Source organism: Ursus maritimus, unplaced genomic scaffold, assembly GCF_017311325.1.
Source record: "Ursus maritimus isolate PB19 unplaced genomic scaffold, ASM1731132v1 scaffold_19, whole genome shotgun sequence".
Lineage (NCBI taxonomy): Eukaryota > Metazoa > Chordata > Mammalia > Carnivora > Ursidae > Ursus > Ursus maritimus.
The window spans coordinates 54,310,706-54,327,527 of record NW_024424341.1 but is presented as its reverse complement, the minus strand read 5'-3'; the positions used below and the strand labels follow the sequence as shown (position 1 = coordinate 54,327,527).

Below are 16,822 nucleotides of genomic sequence, written 5' to 3'. Positions count from 1 at the left end.
AAGACCCGGGGGGGAGGTTTGGGGGGAGAAATGCTGTGGATCCCCTGGACCCCTGTCTCTTCCTGCCAGTGTTTCTCTGTGTCGGAAACCTGAGGGCAGGAACACCCCCACCAGGCAGGTTGTGGGGTGGGTCAGTCCTCCCAGCACAGAACAAGCAGAGCATGGACCTGGGAGTGGGGTGGGGCCTTTTGTACTGTCCTGCTGTTCTGGATAAGGCACGAGTCTTCTCTGAACCTCCGTTTCCTCCTCCGTTGAATGGGTAGGGGGTCCTCACCTTTACTCTCCGGTTTCTGTGGTGGTTAAATGAGAAAGCAGTGATAGAAGGAACTCACCCTGTCTTGAGCGCCACCGATGAGCTAAGCACTTGACACTCTGTATCTTGTGGAATCTCGGTACAGCGCCCCCGGCTGCAGATGGGGACAGTGTGACCTAGAGACAGCAGGCCGTCTCCAGGGTCGCACAGCACTTGGTTTGGGAGTTGTGTGAAGTCAGGCCTGTAGGGCTTCGCTGCCCTGCCTTTCGGGGTGGCGTCATCTGTCCCTCTTCGTGAGAAGCCCGTGAGGGCAAAGACGGGATTGCAGCCAGTCCTGTTCCCTGAGTGCCTGCTCTGTGCTGGGGCCTCTGTGACCACGACCGTGCTGGCCCTGTGGTCATGGGGCTTGGGGCCCACTGGGGAGACAGACCGGTCCCCAGACTGGGACGACCCTGAGTGTGCATGGCTGGGGTGGGGGAGCCCCCAGGGGGCGCCTGATCCAGCCGGGGTGGGGGCATCGAGAAGACAGACTTGAAGCAGTGGCGTTTGGAGGCTGGTTCTAAAGCTCTGGCCATCGCCTGGCTCTGAAGCCGGGTGCTCCTGCTGCACGACCGGCCCTTGGGGGTGACGGCCTCAAGCCTGACTGTCAGTGTCTGTGACTGGGTGGCCTTGTGGGCGTGGGTGTGTGGGGTTGTCCTCTGTGAGTCTGTGGGACTCTGATGCCGTATGTGTCACCAGGGTGGCCAAGTGCCACTGACACGGTGGGAGCGGTTCTAGGTGGGAGCGTATGTGTGGCCGTGCAGGATTCGGGTTGCGACTGGGGTTCTCCGTGTGGTCGTGGGTCTCCTCTTCTGCCCGCGAACCTGCGTGAGATCATGTGACCACGGAGCGTGTGATCACTGGTCGGTGTGTGCAGCTGCAGAGTGGGGTGGGGTCACGGGTGGCTGAAAGGGCCCCAGTCTCTGTCCTCACCGAGCACCCAGTCACCTGGGGAGGCGTGTGTGTCCACACACTGATGGAGGCGGAGAGGGGTCACTGTCCCGTTGGCACTCTGCCGCCCCCCTGACCCTGTCTGGCCTCTGCACCAGGTTCTGTGCTGAGCGCCTCCGCTCCCTCCTGCACACCTTGGAGATCGCTGACCTCGCCGACTTCTCTCCCCTCACCCTCCTGGCTAACTTCGCCACCCTCGTCAGCACCTACGCCAAGGGTAAGCTCATCTTCTCCTGCCTCTGCCAGGCCCCCCGGCAGCCGGACTCAGGTTCCCTGCAGCGTCCAGAGGGTTGTCTGTGGGGCTGGGACGTTAGGACCTCGTAGGGCCGGGCTCAGGAGTTCGGGCTTTGCTTCGAGGGCGGGGAGGCACCACAGATAGGGCTCGAGTTAGCCAGGCCTCGTGCTCAGATTTGTGTGTTCGGAGGCTCCCTATGGCTGCAGAGTGGGGTGGGGCACGAGGCCAGAGAAGCTCTGGGGGGGGTCACTCGCACTGTAAGGTGTAGTAAGGAGTTGGCCCTTCTACTGCCGGGAAGTGGGGAGCCAAGGGAGGTTCTGAGCAAGGGAGGGGCAGGGACCTGGGGCGGGATGGGAGGGGATGGAGAGAGATGTGAGGCCCGGTGCCTGGGTGGGGGGCGGGGAGGCACGGGGTGGGGGTGGGGAGGCAGTGCTCAGGTATCCAGCTTGCCAGGGAGAAGGGAAGTGTTCCTGAGGCTTTACTGGTCAGCACTCCCTTCCCTTCCTCAGCGTTAAGCTGGCCAAGGGCTCAGTCTGATCCCCAGGGATTACTACTGTATCCCGGAAACCAGGTCAGGCCTCCTGACACCCTGCACCAGCCCAGAGGATGGCGAGGCTGTCCCCCAACCCCAGCACCCGTCAGCAGCGAGTCCCACTAGAAGCTTCTTTCTGTGTCCATCCCCCTGTCCCGCCCCAACTTCTTTCTGGGACTGGCTTTCTCCTCTCCTCCCCACTTCCCCGTCCACCAACACCTCACATTCTTTTACCTGGAACATCTGTCCCAATATTCCTCAGCCCCCAGTTACCTCCTACTCCTTTAGTCTTGGCTCATTAGAGATGTCCCTTCTTCCAGGAAGCCCTCCCTGACCCCCAGGCTGGGTTGAGCCACCCTCCTCTTGGCTCCCCATCCCAGCCCTGTCTACTCTGAGTGGTCAGTCTCTGAGGACAGGACTGTATCGCCATCATCAGACTGTGAGCCCTGAGAGGGCAGAGCCGGAGCTGTCTTGGTTCCCACTGTGTCCCCAGTATAGGGCTGGGCACAGACGACTTGATTATTTTTTTTAATTAAGTGAAATTGAATATGTGAATTCATTCATTCAGCCATTTTTTCAAAAAACGGGCCAGGCCTAACACTGAGAAAGTGGCAGGAACCAAGACGGACCTCATTCCTGATCTCCTGGAACCTACATTGCAGGGGGGAAGACAGGTAGCAAAGACTCAAACAAATAAGGAAGATAATTCCAGAAAGGGATAGTTTTCACGAGAAAAATGTTGCCATGTTGGGGCATGCCTGCAGTGGCCGAGGAAGGCCTGAGGTGCTGACATTTGAGCTGAGTTCCAAATGACCAAATGGAACCGGCTGCCTTGGGAAGGTTTTCAGGCTGTGGGGCCAGCAAGTGCAAAGGTCCTGGGGTGGAGTGAGCCTGGTGGTTTTTGAAAGTTAGGCAGGAGGTGGCCTGTGAGCCAGGAGGAAATGGGGTTAGTGTGGCAGGGTCTCACAGGCAATTTTGGACTCTAGAAGGGGCCTGGAGAGCTGTGCAGGGCTTCTGAGCAGGGCAGGGATGTGACCTGACTCAGGATTTCACAGGGTCCCTCGGCTGCTGGGAAGGGAGCTGGGGTGGGAGCTGGAAGCCCAGAGAGGTGACTGCAGTAGTCCAGGCTAGAGGTGATAGTGGGGGAGGGGGTGGGGAGAGTGGTCAGATTGCACATAGGCTTTGGAGGGAGAGCTGACCCGCCTGATGGTTTAGATACAAGGATCATGGGGGAAGGCTCCAGGCTTGGGCTTGAGTGGCGTTGTGGGTTCTTGCAGCCCTGGGAGAGTCTGAGGAGTGAACCTTTGGTGCTCCCTGCTCATGTTGCTCCCTGAGTGGGTGTCGGCCCTGGGAGAAGCAGGCAGGTTGGGGTGTACTTTGGACTCCCGATGCCTGGGTTTTAAGCTTGAGGAACTGGTGGCTGGTCCCAGTCACTAATGGGGCAGGAGAGAGTGACTGGGTGGTGACCTGGAATCTCACCGGCTTGCAGGTTTCACCATCATCATCGAGCCCTTTGATGACAGGACCCCCACCATTGCCAACCCCATCCTGCACTTCAGGTGAGACCTGACCCCAGTGAGGGGGCGTGAACAGACCCCGGGGGCCCCTGCATGGTCCTCACCACCCTCGTCTGCTTGCTACAGCTGCATGGACGCCTCGCTGGCCATCAAACCCGTGTTCGAGCGCTTCCAGTCTGTCATCATCACATCTGGGGTGAGCACCCAGCTCCGCCCCCAGCCCTCCACCGTGGGGCTCCTGGTTTCTGCCCTTCTGCTAAGATCCCTCCCGCTGTCCCTGTGCAGACGCTGTCCCCACTGGACATCTACCCCAAGATTCTGGACTTCCACCCTGTCACCATGGCAACCTTCACCATGACGCTGGCCCGGGTCTGCCTCTGCCCCATGGTGCGTGGGAGAGGGTGGGTGCTGGGCCAGGGGAGGTGGGCCGCCTTTCCTTCCTCGGTTGTCGCTGCTGTTCAGGCAGGAGAGTTGTACAGCTGAGAACGCAGACTCTGGATTCAGACAGATCGGGGCTTGATGCCCCTAATCTGTGAAATGGGATTGCATCTGCCCTGACCTCCCAGGTTGGTTGAAGGGATAGTGCGGTAGCGTGAATGAAACGCTTACGTGGCCCAGGGCCTGGCAGAGGTCGGCATTCCGTCAGCGTCTTGGCCGTGACCTTGAGGATGACCCTTCTGCTCTGCCTCGGTCTCCTTTGTAAAACAGGCATCATACCGGAGGCCCTTAGTCCCTTACTTGAATCCCTTGGGCCAGATGTGTTTTAGAATTGAGAATTTTCCAGACTTGAAAAACAAAGCACGTGCTGTGCGGTATGCGAAACCCCAGCGGGGTTTGGGGCGGCTCCCGCCAGTGAAAGTCCTAGTTGGGCAGGAGCCTGTTTGGGCCGTGAGACTAAGGGAGGCAGGTCAGGGCTGCGGACAGACTCAGGTGAGCGTGGGTTTGGCTACCGCAGGGGTCGGCGCCAGGGTTAAGTATCTGGGGTTCCTGGCGTTTCTTGGCTTTTGGGATCCCCTTCAGGGGTTGTGGACTGGCGATGGCTACGTCCTTCGTCGTGGTTGGTGGGGTGGCCGGGGGAGGGGTGCGCCGTGGCTGGTGGCTGTCGAGGGCGTGGTGAGACCTCTCTCCTGGAGCTGCCTGGCCCGCAGGCTGGGGCCGGTAGGACGTACTTGCCGGTCCGCAGCGTGGACAGACTCGGCTTCGCTTCTGCCGCTGCTGTGGATTGGCCGCGTGACCTGGGGCAGGCAGCTCCCCTTCTCCAGGCCTGAGGTCATTCATCCGCACAGTGCAGATAACAGGGGAGCCGAGGGTTCGCTCAATGACCTCGTGTCTATAAAAAGCCGAGCCCGGCACCAGCCGGCGGCTAACACACGGGGTTGCTGCTGTTGGCTGATCATGACGTTTCTTGCTCTCTGCAGATCATTGGTCGTGGCAACGACCAGGTGGCCATCAGCTCCAAATTCGAGACCCGGGAGGATATCGGTATGCTGCTCCTGGGGGTGGCTTGCTTGGGCTCTGAGAGGGCGGGCGGAGCAGAGGGCTAGGTCAGGCTGCAGATCAAAGTGGCTTAACACACAGCTTGCTTCTTGCTCACAGCATGTGCCATTGTGGGTTTGGGGGCTGTCCCGGGTCTCCTCACCCTGGGAACCTTCCCCACTGGACAGGGCACTGTGCTGGTGAGGGGTGACAGGCAGGATCCTGCTAACGGTGCTGTGCCTTGTAAAGGTGTTCACCCGGCAGTGGCCCACGGCCACTCTGCACTCACTTCATGGGCCAGCGCAAGTCCCATGGCCACACCTAACTCCAGGGGTAGGGGTGCAGTCCTCCCAGGGCCCTGGAAGCGGAAGTGGAGTGTGTGTGAACAGCCCTGCAGGTGGCCTCAGTGGGATTTCTAGGAACCCCGAGTTCAAGATGGGTCATCAGATAGGAAAGTGCTGACAAGGGAGTGGGGAGCAGGACCCGAGCACCGTGACCTCTGACCCCGCCCCCCAGCGGTGATCCGGAACTATGGCAACCTGCTGCTGGAGATGTCGGCCGTGGTCCCCGACGGCATCGTGGCCTTCTTCACCAGCTACCAGTACATGGAGAGCACCGTGGCCTCCTGGTACGAGCAGGTACGCCCAGCCGCCCGCTCCCCGGGAAGGCCCCGCGTGCCTCAGCTCTCGGCTCTCTTCCTCTGTGTGTTGGCTTCTTCTTTCTCGTGTTTTAAGTGGTGACGCGTATCATAGGTGACAGGACAGTGCATAAAACACGAACAGTTCGAAGACTAAACGGCATATACCCTAGGCACCCCCTCCCCCCCCACATCCAGGTTAAAAACTCAAGAGCCCCTGCGGGACGGTGCATGGGTGAGGTCATGGGGGTGTTCTGGAAGTGGGACTCACCACCGCTGGGCCCTGGGTGGCCAGCAGGATGGGGGGTGGGGAGGGGGCCGCTGTGACCTCTCTGCTTCTCGTGCACCGTGGCCCAGCTCTCGGGTAGTGGAAGCAGGCGCTTCCTTAGGGGGAGAGGAGAGAACTTGGCTGATCCACGCTCCGGGGGTGGGGGAGGGGGAGCCTTGGTCTTGTCCTCAGATGGGCGCCTTCCACACCGTGGGAAAGGTGGCTGCTGGCCACCCAAGTCCACATCCTGAGTCTTGTGCGTGTCCTATTTCAGGAAGCTTTGCCTACCCCAAGGTCCTGAAGATCACCTCCTGTTTCTTCTAGAAGCCTTGTAGTGTTAGCTTTCACATCTGGGTCTGTGAGATGCCTCACATCGTTGTGTGTGGTGTAAGGTCAGGGTCAAGGTGCTTTTTCTCCCCCTGTGGCGCTCCGGTGGCTGCAGCCCCATTCTCTGGAAAGCGCTCTCCCCCCTGAATGGTACGGGTGAGCCATCTGTGTGGGGGCGTGTTTCTGGACCCTCTGTGCTGTCGCACCAGTCTGTCCCTGCGTCTGTCCTTGATCGCTATCCCAGGGCTAGTGCAGTGTCCTGGAAATCTCTGGGCAGCCTCGGCCCGGCTCCGCCTGGCCTATATCAGCCCCTCCGCTAAGCACCCGCTGGGGGCGGAGTGTCCCAATTGGCCCTCTTGGGCCATATGCCTGCCCCACTTGCCCGAAAGATGGGGTGTGGGGATGGGTCCTGTGCCTGGAATCACAGAGCTTCGCACCAGGAGCGAGGGCGGCTGGCACCCCTGCTCCGTCCCGAGTCTCTGCTGGCCCGCCGGGGCCCAGGGAGAGAAGTCGGCTGCACGGGAATCGGGGCAGAGCTGGCCGGGGCCAGGATGCTCGTGCCCTTACGCCACTGTCTGCCAGCCCCCAGCCTGAGCCGTCTGCTGTCCTTCCCTAGGGCATTCTCGAAAACATCCAGAGGAATAAGCTGCTCTTCATTGAGACACAGGATGGGGCCGAGACCAGTGTCGCCCTGGAGAAGTACCAGGAGGTGGGCAGGGGGGTGGGGCTGCCAGGAGACTGTGCACAGGGGGCCCGGAGGAGGCAGCTCTGAGGGGACCTGTCTCCTGTCTTGGCCTCCCCTCCCCAGGCCTGTGAGAATGGCCGTGGAGCCATCCTGCTGTCAGTGGCCCGCGGAAAAGTGTCCGAGGGAATCGACTTCGGTGAGTGGACTAGGCTCTCCCCCTCCCCAGGTGCCTGCAGGGGCCTCTGGCTGTTCCTGTCCCCCTAGCCCCCCCCCCAGCCCCGCAAGCTCAGCTGCTCCAGCCCCGGCCTGTGCTCGCTCCCCCCAGTGCACCACTACGGGCGCGCAGTCATCATGTTCGGCGTCCCCTACGTCTACACCCAGAGCCGCATTCTCAAGGTGAGCAGCACGGGGCGGGGGGGGGCTCGGTCGGGCCTCTGGGGCCCTTCCCCGGGGACTGGGGTGGGCAGGAGCGGCAGGAGGGACCGCTCCGCCCTCTTCTCGCGGGCAGGCGCGGCTGGAGTACCTGCGGGACCAGTTCCAGATCCGAGAGAACGACTTTCTCACCTTCGACGCCATGCGCCACGCGGCCCAGTGTGTGGGGCGGGCCATCCGGGGCAAGACGGACTACGGCCTCATGGTCTTCGCTGATAAGGTGAGCTGCAGGGGCCGCCACCTCCCGGGCTGTTGCCCCCAGCCCCTTTTCCACAGGGGGAAGGAGGCCCGGGCTCCCCTGTCGGGGGCCTGATGTCTCCCTCCTCTCCCTCGCCCGCCTGTGACAGCGGTTTGCCCGGGCCGACAAGCGTGGCAAACTGCCCCGCTGGATCCAGGAGCACCTCACGGACGCCAACCTCAACCTGACGGTGGAGGAGGGGGTCCAGGTCGCCAAGTACTTCCTGCGGCAGATGGCGCAGCCCTTCCACCGGGTGAGCCTGAGGGGGCCTGTCCTGACTTCCTTCACGCTCCCGGGCTACGCTGCTCGGCCAAGGTCCCAGGCCCCAACCCCAGCCTGTCCCACACACCACAGCCCGTCCTTCTCGATCTGGGAAACTGGCTGGCCGCCATCTCCCGCCCTCAGGCCTGGCTTCTGCTCCAGGGATGGTACGTTCCCCAGTGGCTGGGGGTTTCTAGAGTCAAACATCCCACTCCGTAGCCCCTGGGCAGGCCACCTCCTGTCGCTACTGGCTTTCAAGTCTTGGCCCCTGGGGACCCGTGGGGAGGCGCTCTAGCCCTCTGGCCCCACCCCGGAGCTGACTCCTCTCCCCCTCCTCCAGGAAGACCAGCTGGGCCTGTCCTTGCTCAGCCTGGAGCAGCTGGAGTCGGAGGAGACGCTGCGGAGGATAGAGCAGATTGCGCAGCAGCTGTAGTTTGAGGTGGGGACAGGGCCCTAAAGTGTGTGTGGCGACTGCGGGGCCTCAGCTGGCCCGGGGGCCCAGTGACTCAGAGGTGCTGTGAGGTCCTCCCAGGAAACGTCAGGCAGACAGTCCTGCTTCCAAATCTACAGCCTTTAATCGCAGCAGGAGAGTGGGGAGCCCCATACAGTGGGTGCCTCCAAGAGGTGGGGAGCAACTCAAGGGCCGCCCCTCACCCCTTCCCCACTCTTCTGAGAAGCTGCAGCCATTGTCCTGTCACCTTCACCGGGGGCCCAGATCCTGGGTGCTGGTGCTGAGGGTCCTCGCGGCCTCGTTCAGGTGCTGATGGGAGAACTGTGGACAGACACAGGGGAGGGGTGGGTCAAGGGGCAGGACCCAGCTGGCCAGCTGCCACAGGGTCACCCCCAGCATCCTCCCCGCTGGCTTGTCTGTCCCCCCGTCTCCAGCCCAACTAGAAGCTGTCCCTTCCCCTGTTCTCGGGTCCATCCAACACCAGCCTGGCCATGCCCACCCCTCCTTTGCCTCTGGGCCTGCCAGCATGGCCCGCTACTCCGTCCTTGTCCTAGGTGCCCCGGCCCCCCTCACCTGGGCCCCAGCAGCCTTTGGACCATCCATGTTCAGCGTGTTGAGTGACATGGCTCTCTTCATCCTGGAAGGAGAGGGTGGCAGGGTGAGGCCCCGAGTGTCCGCTTCCCACTCTGGGCAAGACTTGCCTGGCACTGGATATGACCGTACGTGTGGCAGAGAAGATGGGAACCATGGAAAATTCTGGAACAGGACAGGGAGCAGGGTGGGTTGCAGGAGCTGCAGCCGTTGGGGCTCTTGGCTGCCCTGATCGGACACTCACCCGGCTGCCCCTGCCACCCCCTCGCCTCGGAGACGGGAGACCAGCTTCTCGCTTCCACGCCTTAGGGACTCACGGAGCTTGGAGAAGGAGCTGCTCCGACGAAGGGTCTGAGGAGGGCGCCCGGGACACCAGTCAGTCCCCCTTCTCCTCCGGTCTCCACCCCAGGAGCCGAAGCGAAGCCCACCCTCCCTCCTCACCTGTTCTGCATCACCAGCTGTGCCAGGGTTGGGGGCTCCTAGGAACAGAGGGGGACAGTGCAGTGGGGACATGGAGCAGTCGTCTGGGGGACCGGGGTGGGGCTGGGGGCTCACCCAGAGGGGCCGGCAGGTCCTCGCGGCTCAGGATCTCTCGGTACAGCTCTTCTGCTTGCTGGTACTTGTTCTGTTTCAGGTAGGCCGAGGCCTGCGGGGTGGGGGGGGAATCGTGGCTCAGATCTGGAGCACCCCAGGCACACATCCCCCCACCCACCTCGTGACCTCGGGCAGGTGACTGGTGCCTGCTCTACCTTGGGCTAGTGACATAACCTCTGTGCCTCAGTTTCCTCATTTGCAAAATGGGACGACGGGAGCACCTATCTCCTAAGGTCCTTTAAGAAACAGCTGTTTCCCTAAAGGACTGAGAAAGGGGCTAGAGCTCAATAAATACCTGTGACTGCCATCCAGCCCCACCAACCTGTGTGTTTCCTGAGGCTTCCACGTCTTCTCTGTGCCGAGTAATCTCGCCCATCAGGGCCCTGCTCGGAGGCCAGGTCTTGGGGGGCTCCTGGCCTCCATGCGCTCCCACCCTGGAGCCCGTGGGTGCCCTCCCGGGGACCCCTGGCAGTCGGCCCTGCGTTGTACCTGTGCCCCACGGCGCCCTCACCAGGTTGTTCTTGGTCTTGGCCACGTTGGGGTCGTTGGGCCCCCCCAGGGCCTCGTAAATGCCCAGCGCGCGGGCGTAGTGCCGCTCCACCTCCTCGAACTTGCCCTGGTTCTGGCAGAGCAGCGCCAGGTTGTTGAGCTGCTTGGCCACGTCCGGGTGGTCGCTGCCTAGGACCTAGGGGTGGGGGGGGGAACGGGTGAGCCACGAGCTGCCAGCAGCCGGAACGCCGGTCCTGAGGTGAGGTTCACGGGCTCGAAGGGGAGTGTTATGGGAGGTTGCGGGCCGCGGGTAGAAGTTACGCGAGCTGGGGATTAAGCAGGTCCAGGCCATGGTGGTCACGTGGGATTGGAAGGGCGGGGCTGGGCTGGGGGGGCACTCGAGGTGATGGAGAAGAACGATCAGTCACCATCAGGTGGAGTTTCACTAAAGGTCGAGGTTGTCATGAGATTGAGTCCTTTAGGCTCGAACTGGGGGCTCACGGTATCAGAGGGGGAGGACATCGTAGGGTCAGGGTTACCAGGCGAGAGCCACTGAATCGAGCACATCAGGATCAAGCAGGAAGGGCCCGTGGGCAAGGGGCCCCGCGGGGCCAGGCAGGGGTCGGTACCTTCTCGCGGATCTCCAGGGCGCGCTGGCACAGGGGCTCCGCCTCCCGGTACCGGCCGCGCTTCCCGTAGAGCACCGCCAGGTTGTTGAGGGTGGCGGCCACCTGTGGGGTCGGGGACGCAGGTCAGGGTGGGGCAGGCACGGCCCCACCGCCCTCAAGCTTGGGCCCCCCGCTCACCGCAGGGTGCTCGGGGCCCAGCGTCTGCTCCCGGATCTGCAGGGCGTCGTGCAGAAGGTCGGTGGCCTCCTTGTACTTGTTCTGGTCCCTGTGAGGTGGCCCAGGGATGGAGGGGGTCAGCCATGCTGAGGTGGGACCTTCTGCGTCTCCGCCACCTTCCAAGATCTGCCACAGGCTCCCTTTGCTGGCAAGCCTCCGGCCACCCCAGGTCTCTAACCCGCTCTGTTGGGGTCTCTGGCCCACATTTTCTGACTCCTCGTCTGGGTCACAGTGGCTCCCCCAGATCCCTGTCGAACACCCCCCCCGCCCCACCCATCCAGGTGCCCCATGCTGGCAGAGCAGGACGCCAGCTCCCCCCCCCCCCAACAACGGCCCAGGCCGGCCGCAGGCTCACCGGTACACCAGCGCCAGGATGTTGAGCATGGTGGCCACGTCAGGGTGGCAGTGGCCTGAGCTCCGCTCCAGGTCCTCTAAAGCCTGGCGGCACAGCGGCACAGCAACCTCGTAGCGGCCCTGCCCCGCGTACTGGATCACGAGGTTGTGCAGGGTCCGAAGGCGGGCGGGGATCTCGTAGCCCCCCTGCTGAGCCGCTGCTGCTCCCGCTGCCTCGGGGCCTGCGGGCGACGGACGGGCATCAGGGCGCTGCCGGCCTCCTAGCCTTCCCTCCCCATAAAAGCAAACGATACCCCAGGACTATAGCTGCCCCACTGCCCCTGGGACGACGGGCCCCCGCACCGGCCTCTGGGATGGGGATCACAGGCGTCTAACTGGGTCATCGGACGTGAACAAGGGGTCTGCCTGGCCGGGGGCGCTGTGGCCACCGTGCCGGGTTTCGCAGCTTCCAGCCTCGGTGTCACCCGCCCTGACCCAGCCACTTGCCTCATGTTCCCACTCCCCTGCCCTGACATCCACCTCGGGGTCTCACGGTCCCTCCCCAGCCTCCGCCTCTCGTCCTCTGGGGCTGAGCGGCCCCACAATTGCGGGCTCCCCCACACCTACCTTTCCTCTCTTCCTCCTCACTGGGGAACAGGGAGGCCAGGCTGTCTCGGCGAGGGGGGGATTCTGGCCGCTGCGGGGGGTCAGGAAAGCGGGGGGGGGGGTCAAGAGGGCTGGGAGTTTTGCTTTAGGGACCGGGGTCCTAGATTTCTGAGGTTTGAGGGAGGTAGTGGTCAGGAGCCTCAGGGGGTTTCCTGAGGGCTTGGGGAGGATCTGGGGGCTTTGTGGAAGCTGGGGGGGGGCTTCTGTGGAAATCCTAGTGGGTCTGGGGGCTGTGGAACTCAGTCAGGGTTCAGAGCTTCTTTGGAGGGAGGGTCTAGGGCACAAGGGACTCCATGGGTGGGGTGCAGGTCTGTGGGGTATCTAAGGACGGAGGGGGGGCACATCTCATGCCCCCTGCAGCACCTGGCTCTCGGCGGGCGGGTCATACTGCCGCAGCTGCCCCAGGAACTCGAGGTGGTTCTTCTCCTCCTCTAGCTGGGCCACAGCCTCCTCGCTGGCCCGGAGTCGCCGCTGCGTCTCCTCCAGCTCCTCCCGCAGCCACGAGTTCTCCTGGGCCAGCCGCCGGGCCTGCGCACGCAGCCGCTGCTTCTCTGCCTCCAGCGAGCCCACGTGCGCCGACAGGGCCAGCAGCACCTGCAGGGGCCCGGGGATCAGGGGCCCAGGCCCAACCCAGAGCACCCCCGCTCTACCCAGGATGCCCCGGATTCTACAGAGCCCCTTCCCCGGGGACTCCGAGGATGTGCGGAAGCTCCCGGGGGCGCACCCAAATTCTGTCCAGGGACACTCTGATCTCACCCAGGCATGCAAATTATGTGTAGGGACACTTCCTATTCTACCCATGTGACCCCAAAGTCTCCCCAGGACCCAGAGTTCTACAGACGGATGCCATTGGTTCAGGGGCGCCTGACCCACACAAAGACCCTCTAATGCTGCCCAGGGATCCTGTTTGAGCCTAGGGCCTCTCCCTCCCAGGCCTGGCGCCCCTAGGCCTCCCCTACACCAGGCTTGCCCCCCTCCCACGGCATACCTGTCTCCCTCATCCCCGGGCCTCCTCCCAGCCTCACCCCCATAGCGGGAGAGCTCGCCCCCTCATACCTGGGCCTCCCCCAGTCCCAGCTCGATGGCCTCCAGCGCGTGGCTCACCACCTGTTGCTTTTCTTCCAGCAGCTCCAAGCCGGCCACCAGACCCTGTCCTGCCAGGGCCTCCGCCAGGTGCCTGGCCAGGCCATGGTGCTCCGCCCGCAGGGCCTCCAAGCCCTGCACCACCTGTCGCGTCTGCCGCACCAGCTCCTCGGGGCTCAGGCGCTCTGGGCCCAGCCCCGCGCTTCCAGGGGCTGCCACCTGCACGGACATTGCTGCTCCTTGGGGAGGCGGCGGGGATTGGGGAATCATCAGCCTGCACACCATTCCAGCCCTCAGAGCCCTTCCCAACCATCTCCCTGTCCAGCTGTCCTGGCCGGCCCTCTGTCTCCGGGTCCTCCTCACTCTGCCGGCTCCCTGTCCCACACCCATCCCAGCCAGCCAGCAACTGGAAACATTCTAGTCCAGCTTTGCCTGTCCCCTGCCCCGGGTCCTGCCCTGAGGGCAACTCCAAAACCCCACGTATACCTAACCCAGAGAGGGCAAACAGTGGCCTCGTGGCCTCTCACCTGCCCTCAGCTCACCTGGCCAGCCCCGTCCACGCCAAGGGCCCCAGATCCCCGGGCCAGACCACCTCTGGCCCTGTGACCTGGGCTGGAGGCGCCCGCCTCTGCTGGGCATGGGGGGCAGGGCGTGTGGAGGCGGCGGCCTCTCCGTGAGCTCATTCTTAGGGTGTTTTTGTTGGGAACCAGTCAGACCACTGGGGATGGGGTGGGGTGGGGCAGGAGAAGAGGGCCAAGGGGCTGGGGCGCCGGAAGCAAAGGAGCCCTCTAGGTTTGGGGGGATCAGGAGCGGGGGCCCATGTGTCAGCTCCCAGGACCTGAGGAGCTGACAGATCCCAAGGGAACAGGGACTCCACCCTCCAGTGCAGACAGGCTCGGCCAGCCCAAGGCATGTTGGGACACACGTGTGGCAGCCACAGCCCAGGGATGTCACACTAGCCTTGTGACAGCTCAGAGTCTGAGGCCTCGATGCTAATGGGAGGGGGTCTCACGGGGGGCACTTCATGCGGTTGTCTGTGGGTGACAAAGTCAATGACACAGCCGGTGGTGCCCCTGGAGCCCTCCGATACACACACAAGCACACACACACCTCCCAGAAACAGACCCCATCACACGCACACCGTCCCTTCCTAAATACACAACTCAACCCACGCGTTCTCCTCTCAGAAATCAAATACGTGCTCTTTCTTCTTTCAAACACAGTGTGATATATACATACTTTCTCGGAAACATGCCTGCTCTCTCTCTCTCTCACACACACACACACACACACACACACACACACGCTCCCCTCTCAGGAATACAACTCAACACACACACACTCCCTTCTTAAAAATATCATGTAATATACGTTCTCCTCTCAGAAACACGACATACTCTGGACACGCTCTGTCTCCTCCAACAAATAAAACTGAATACAGTCCCACATGTCCGCGGGTGGCTCAGTCAGTTAAGCGTCTGCCTTCGGCTCGGGTCATGATCCCCGAGTCCTGGGATCGAGTCCTGCGTCAGGCTCCCTGCTCAGCAGGGCGTCTGTTTCTCCCTCTCCCTCTGCTCGTCCCTTGGCTTGTTCTCTAATAAATAAAAGCTTTTCTTAACAAAAAAAAGATTTTATTTATTTGTCAGAGAGAGAGCACAAGCAGAGGGAGTGGCAGGTAGAGGCAGAGGGAGAAGCAGACGCCCCAAAGCAGGGAGCCCGATGCGGGACTCGATCCCAGGACCCTGGGATCATGACCTGAACTGAAGGCAGACGCTTAACCGATTGAGCCATCCAGGCGTCCCAATAAATAAAATCTTAAAAACAAACAAACATAAAAACCCTAAAGCAACACACTACTGGGACACGCACGCGCACACACACACACACACACACACACTCTTAGAAATAACACATGTACGCTCTCCTCTTGGAAATACAACCCAACACACAGGCCTATTTTCCTCTCAGGAATAAAAGCGCACGCTAAGCCCCACGACGCATCCCTCTCCCGCACTCCCACTGTCCTGCAAGCAGCTAACCCTCCATTACGTGCCTCCTCCAGGCGTGCACGTGCGCACACGCACACACACTCGCTCCTGGGAGTCACTGTGGACCTGTCACCTTCTTCCCCACTTCCTCCAGCAGCTTGCCGGGCCAGCCAGGGATTCACACCCCTGCCCGCAGCGCGCACGCACATACACAGAGCTGCAAATGTGGACATAGCAACGATTCCTGCACTCAGACCCAGCGCGCTGTCCCAAGTGCGTGCCCGCGGCAGGCACAGGCGGCTGTGGAGACCCACGGAGGTGATCCACCGTTTCTGCCCGTCCCCTCTAGTCCACCAGAAGCAGCCCAGGGGTTTGGGTGCCCCCTCACATACTCACAATCATACACACGGAGACGCAGTAGGGACGGCACATAATCCGCGGATTTCATACTCCGCAGGCTCTCACTTGCCATCAGTCTGCGTATAGGTGGGCGCGGACACCAATCTCTCTCACTATACAGGTATGTGTGTGCATATCACACCGTACTTAGTGTCACACACGAGCCCCACAAAGTCACGATCACGCAAGTTCATGGACAGTCTTTCTGACAGCTCCGTTTTTCACACGATTTTGCCCACACCCATCCCGTGAACAACAAACTCCCCTTCACACGCGCACAACCACACAGCTGACAGTGTTCATCACAGGGGCGCCCGACCCACCCATGCCGGTCCCACACCGCCCACCGCCCGGCAGCACCTTACAGGCGGGCAGCCTGCCCCAGCCTCGCAAGCTCCGGGTCACGCGCCTCATCCTATAAACAGTTCAACTCCCCCCAGCCACACAGCCCCCACCCCCAGCATTGCACACACCGTCAGAGGTGGCCCACGTGTTCATGTCTCTGAAACAGTGCCACACCATTCCCACGGCCCCTCTGCGCCCGCGCAGGCTGCCACCGACCGTCCATCTCCCTTTCTCACCCGCACCCACCGCCTGACACTCTCGCACACACACCTGAGCCTTGCCCACCATCGCACACACCTGAGCTTCCTACACCGTCTCTCGCACGCACCATCTCCACGCCCACACCGGCAGGCAGGAGGTCCCCAACGCGGCCAGCCCCCCGAAACCACACACCTTACCCCTGGCCCGCCGGCCCCGCCCAGCCCAGCCCCGCGCACCCGCGCTTCCCCCGCCTGGCCGTCACAAGGGCCCCCTCCCTTCCCCCAGGCCCCGCCCCGTCTTCTCTCCTGTTAACCTGCGCACGGGGGAGGGGGCGCGGCCCCAGCTGGGCCTCCGGACCCGGGGTGGTGGGAGCCCCAGGGAGGGGCAGGGGACTCCCAGGGGCCCCAAGGCCCGTCGCCGTCGCCAAGCCAGCGGGCCCAAGGGTGCGCCGGGCCCAGCCCTCACCCTCCGCCCCCGCCCCCATCCTCGCGGTCCCCGGGACTCCCGCCCGGCACCCGGGGGCTCACCTGAGCGCGGGCGGCTCTGGGACCCACTCCGCCGCGATGCGCCCGGCCGCGTCCAGCACACCGCGCACGCCCCGCCACTCCCAGCAGCGCCCCGGGACTCGGGCCTAGGGCGGCTCCTCCGAGGGGCGGGGCGGCCGGAGCCCCGCCCCCGCAGGTGAGGCCGACCCCGCCCACCGCCCGGCTCCAATGGAGCCCAGCTGCTCCGGCCCTGAGGCAAGAGCAGAACAGCCGCGGCCGAACCCGTGGGCCCGTCGAATCCGAGCACGATTCCAGACCGCTGGCGTCTGGAAAGCCGCGTTTCAGCACGGCTGGAATCTTGGAAACTTTGGATCCCAGACCGACGGCTTTCTTGCAGCGCCTGCCGCCCGGCCTTTCCTTTGGCTGTGCCCCCTGCCTCGACCTCTCTTCCCACAGATCCCATCCATTAGTCTGGGAGCTTCTCAAACGCCGCTTCCTCCG

General features: G+C 62.8%; 2 protein-coding genes across 5 annotated transcripts in view; one reads left to right on the top strand and one right to left on the bottom strand.

Moving 5' to 3' along the window:
* Positions 1-9,131, top strand: part of ERCC2 (ERCC excision repair 2, TFIIH core complex helicase subunit) — a 17,512-nt gene extending 8,381 nt beyond the window's left edge. For 2 of the 3 annotated variants that reach the window (XM_040634155.1, XM_040634157.1), the window contains 12 exons: positions 1,342-1,460; positions 3,500-3,569; positions 3,654-3,723; positions 3,813-3,914; positions 4,946-5,009; positions 5,520-5,641; positions 6,852-6,944; positions 7,044-7,116; positions 7,246-7,316; positions 7,429-7,572; positions 7,700-7,843; positions 8,192-8,294. In XM_040634155.1, coding sequence (XP_040490089.1) covers positions 1,342-1,460; positions 3,500-3,569; positions 3,654-3,723; positions 3,813-3,914; positions 4,946-5,009; positions 5,520-5,641; positions 6,852-6,944; positions 7,044-7,116; positions 7,246-7,316; positions 7,429-7,572; positions 7,700-7,843; positions 8,192-8,284 — 1,165 coding nt within the window. In that variant the 3' untranslated portion in view covers positions 8,285-8,294. Of the gene's footprint in view, positions 1-1,341; positions 1,461-3,499; positions 3,570-3,653; positions 3,724-3,812; positions 3,915-4,945; positions 5,010-5,519; positions 5,642-6,851; positions 6,945-7,043; positions 7,117-7,245; positions 7,317-7,428; positions 7,573-7,699; positions 7,844-8,191; positions 8,295-8,856 lie in introns of those variants that run through there. The other variant, XM_040634156.1, reaches the window with a different exon arrangement.
* On the bottom strand, positions 8,489-16,484 carry KLC3 (kinesin light chain 3). Of its 2 annotated transcripts, XM_040634159.1 has the most exons (13): positions 16,364-16,484; positions 12,877-13,142; positions 12,184-12,414; positions 11,782-11,851; positions 11,177-11,396; positions 10,783-10,870; positions 10,606-10,707; positions 9,999-10,172; positions 9,449-9,539; positions 9,335-9,372; positions 9,138-9,244; positions 8,876-8,939; positions 8,489-8,623 (listed from the first exon to the last, which is right to left on the bottom strand). In XM_040634159.1, exons 2-13 carry the CDS (start codon positions 13,132-13,134, stop codon positions 8,552-8,554), a joined length of 1,515 nt encoding a protein of 504 aa, XP_040490093.1. In that variant the 5' UTR covers positions 13,135-13,142; positions 16,364-16,484; the 3' UTR covers positions 8,489-8,551. The 2 variants fall into 2 exon arrangements, with proteins under 2 accessions (XP_040490093.1, XP_040490092.1); XM_040634158.1 differs by having other exon boundaries at positions 9,138-9,372.
* Between the last annotated feature and the right edge of the window lie 338 nt (positions 16,485-16,822).